Source organism: Chiloscyllium plagiosum, unplaced genomic scaffold (genome assembly GCF_004010195.1).
Source record: "Chiloscyllium plagiosum isolate BGI_BamShark_2017 unplaced genomic scaffold, ASM401019v2 scaf_15180, whole genome shotgun sequence".
Taxonomy (NCBI): Eukaryota; Metazoa; Chordata; class Chondrichthyes; order Orectolobiformes; family Hemiscylliidae; genus Chiloscyllium; species Chiloscyllium plagiosum.
In genome coordinates, this window is record NW_025214175.1 from 2,537 (window position 1) to 5,709 (window position 3,173).

Below are 3,173 nucleotides of genomic sequence, written 5' to 3' on the forward strand. Positions count from 1 at the left end.
CCTTCAGGGTACAATGGACCTGCACTCCCAGATCTCTCTGCTCATCAACTTTTCCCAAGGCTCTTCCATTTACAGTATAGTTCACTCTAGAATTAGACTTCCCAAAATGCATCACCTCACATTTGTCTGGATTGAACTCCATCTGCCACTTTTCCACCCAACTCTCCAGCCTATCTATATCCTCCTGTATTCTCTGACAGACCCTTATGCTTTCTGCTACTCCACCAGTCTTCGTATCATCTGCTAACTTGATTATACCAACAGTGTCCTCTTCCAGATCATTTATGTATATTACTAACAACAGTGGCCCCGCACTGACCCCTGTGGAACATCACTGGTCACCTTTCTCCATTTCGAGAAACTCCCTTCAACTACTACTCTCTGTCTCCTGTTGCTCAACCAGTTCTTTATCCACCTAGCTAGAACACCCTGCATACCATGTGACGTCACTTTCTCTATTAGTCTACCATGGGGAACCTTATCAAACACCTTACTAAAGTCCACGTATATGACATCAACAGCCCTTCCTTCATCTATCAACTTGGTCACTTCCTCAAAGAACTCTATTAAGTTGGTAAGGCACAATCTCCCCCACATAAAACCATGTTGCCTATCACTGATAAGCCCATTCTTTTCCAAATATAAATAGATTTTATCCCTCAGTACCTTCTGTAGCAACTTTCCCACCACCAACACCAGGCTCACTGGTCTGTAGTTACCTGGAATATCCCTACTACCCTTCTTGTACAGAGGGACAACATTAGCAACTCTCCAGTCCTCCGGCACCTCACCTGTGTTTAAGGATGCCACAAAGATATCTGTCAGGGCCCCAGCTATTTCCTGTCTCGCCTCCCTCAGCAATCTGGGATAGATCCCATCCGGTCCTGGGGATTTGCCCACCTTAATAACCTCAAGCCAACCCAACACATCTTCCCTCCTTATGTCAACGCGATCCAGAGTAAACAAACTTCTATCTCTAATCTCAACATTCATCATGTCCCTCTCCTCAGTGAACATTGATGCAAAGTAATCATTCAGAATCTCACCCATTCTCTCAGGTTCGACACACAGCCTTCCTTCATTGTCCTTTAGTGGACCAATCCTTTCTCTGGTTACTGTCTTGCTTCTTATCTAAGAATAAAATGCCTTGAGATTCTCCTTAATTGTGAGAGAATGATTGGGAATGGGATTTTGGGAGTGAATCCTCAGGGACACAGACTCCCTCTTCCTCAGGGGCTCTGACTGTGAGTGCAGACTATTGTCTGAGACCCAGGACAGACGTTCACATGTGCTTTCGGGGCATGGATGGTGAGGGACGGGGCGTCCCTGAAATGGACACTGATTTCAACTCACTCTGTATGCATGTGTGAATAGGACAAACAAACAACCTTTATCCAACAGTAGGTAGGGCAGCTTCTCATTGCCACCTTCATACGCTGTGATCCACTCCTCCCACCCCAATAATCATCAACTGCCCCTCCTGTAACCCCCACCCATTCCCATCTCTCACCCCCAATTGTGTCTGACTCTTCTGAACTGCAGTAGATAAAAAGCAGCAAGAGCAGCAACCTCTCATCACAGGGATTTGCTTAGTGAACATTCACTGAGTTGCTTCCTGCATGTTAAGATCCATCTGTCAGGACACTGATCTGTACTGTACTCAGTCCACCAGATGTGCCCTCTTTAACTGGAGCAGAACTGCCCTTATCAATTCCCCTCACAATAAAACATTACATTCACTTTGCTTTCCTGATGAGTTGCTGGATCTGCAGACTAACCTTCAGTGATTCATGCAATCGGACCCCCCTCCGAGACTCTGCGCCCTCTCACTGTTTAAATAAGCAGCTTCCTCTTTACTCATTCGGCCAAAAATGTCACATTTTCCCACGTTATACTCTTTTTGCTACATCTTTCCCCACTCACCTATTTATATCTTTTGGAAAGCACCTTAAGCCCACTCCACAGCTGCCTTTCCTACCTTGTGCCAGTCCTGAACCCTTGCAGAGACTCCTGAAATGTTGTCAAGCAGGAGGAGTTGGGTTGGATTACCTTCTGGTGATGTAATGGTGGAGGACAGTGGTGTGCCGGTACATGAAGACTGGTCGACAGCTCCAGATGATGATAGGGTCACATTCTCACTCTCAGGAGTAGCACTTGAATCCTGAGTAACAACAGGCCCAGCTCAGGGAACATGTATCTGAGACACTCAAATGGAACAAGCCTAACTCCACTTTCAACTCCCCACTAACCTCTCTCCAAAAGACAAGTCCTTTAGTCAGGATCACTGTCTTTACTCTGGGGTTAAAGTGGCCCTTCTTTAAATTTGTTTATGGATGTGAAAGGGTTAAAACTGAGGAGTGCCAAATGTCCCCAGCCTCCTGCACTGTGCTGATACCACATCGGCTCCAGGAGGATTAGCTGACGGTCCGTACGTGACCTTCTAACCGAGGGGCTGGGAGTCACGTACTTCAGCCGGATGTGGTCGGTGTGGGAGTTCAACGTCTTTTTAATTGATATAAATAGGAACAAAATTACATTCCTACGGTCATGGCTACTCCTCGGAAAATCTGAGCCAATATTCCTTCAAGTACTAAGACTGTGAAGGATTGTGAAAAATGATCTTATTTCAAGTTATGTGGATATACCTGAAAGGTTTATTTAAATAGAGGTCATTGAGAGGTTACTGTGTACCTTGGAAATTTCATTTAAAAACACGTTTTTCTTAGTATCACTCAACTGGAGGGACGTCTGTGCTTTGATATGGACCCAGCTTCTGAACAGAGACAGGCTGAGGGAGGGTGGTGTTTTATTGAGCAGGGACAGGCTGAGGGAGGGTGGTGTTTTATTGAACAGGGACGGGCTGAGGGAGGGTGGTGTTTTATTGAACAGGGACAGGCTGAGGGAGGGTGGTGTTTTATTGAGCAGGGACAGGCTGAGGGAGGGTGGTGTTTTATTGAGCAGGGACAGGCTGAGGGAGGGTGGTGTTTTATTGAGCAGGGACAGGCTGAGGGAGGGTGGTGTTTTATTGAGCAGGGACAGGCTGAGGGAGGGTGGTGTTTTATTGAGCAGGGACAGGCTGAGGGAGGGTGGTGTTTTATTGAGCAGGGACAGGCTGAGGGAGGGTGGTGTTTTATTGAGCAGGGACAGGCTGAGGGAGGGTGGTGTTTTATTGA

The 3,173-nt window shown here is 46.6% G+C and overlaps 1 protein-coding gene across 1 annotated transcript in view; it reads right to left on the reverse strand.

Annotated features, from left to right (window-relative positions):
• LOC122547825 (E3 ubiquitin ligase RNF157-like) overlaps positions 1–3,173 on the reverse strand; it is a gene marked incomplete at its 5' end in the record, with an annotated part of 16,120 nt that overhangs the window by 1,850 nt on the left and 11,097 nt on the right. Inside the window, one exon of the mRNA XM_043686402.1 lies at positions 2,050–2,161. Coding sequence (XP_043542337.1) covers positions 2,050–2,161 — 112 coding nt within the window. The remainder of the gene's footprint in view (positions 1–2,049; positions 2,162–3,173) is intronic.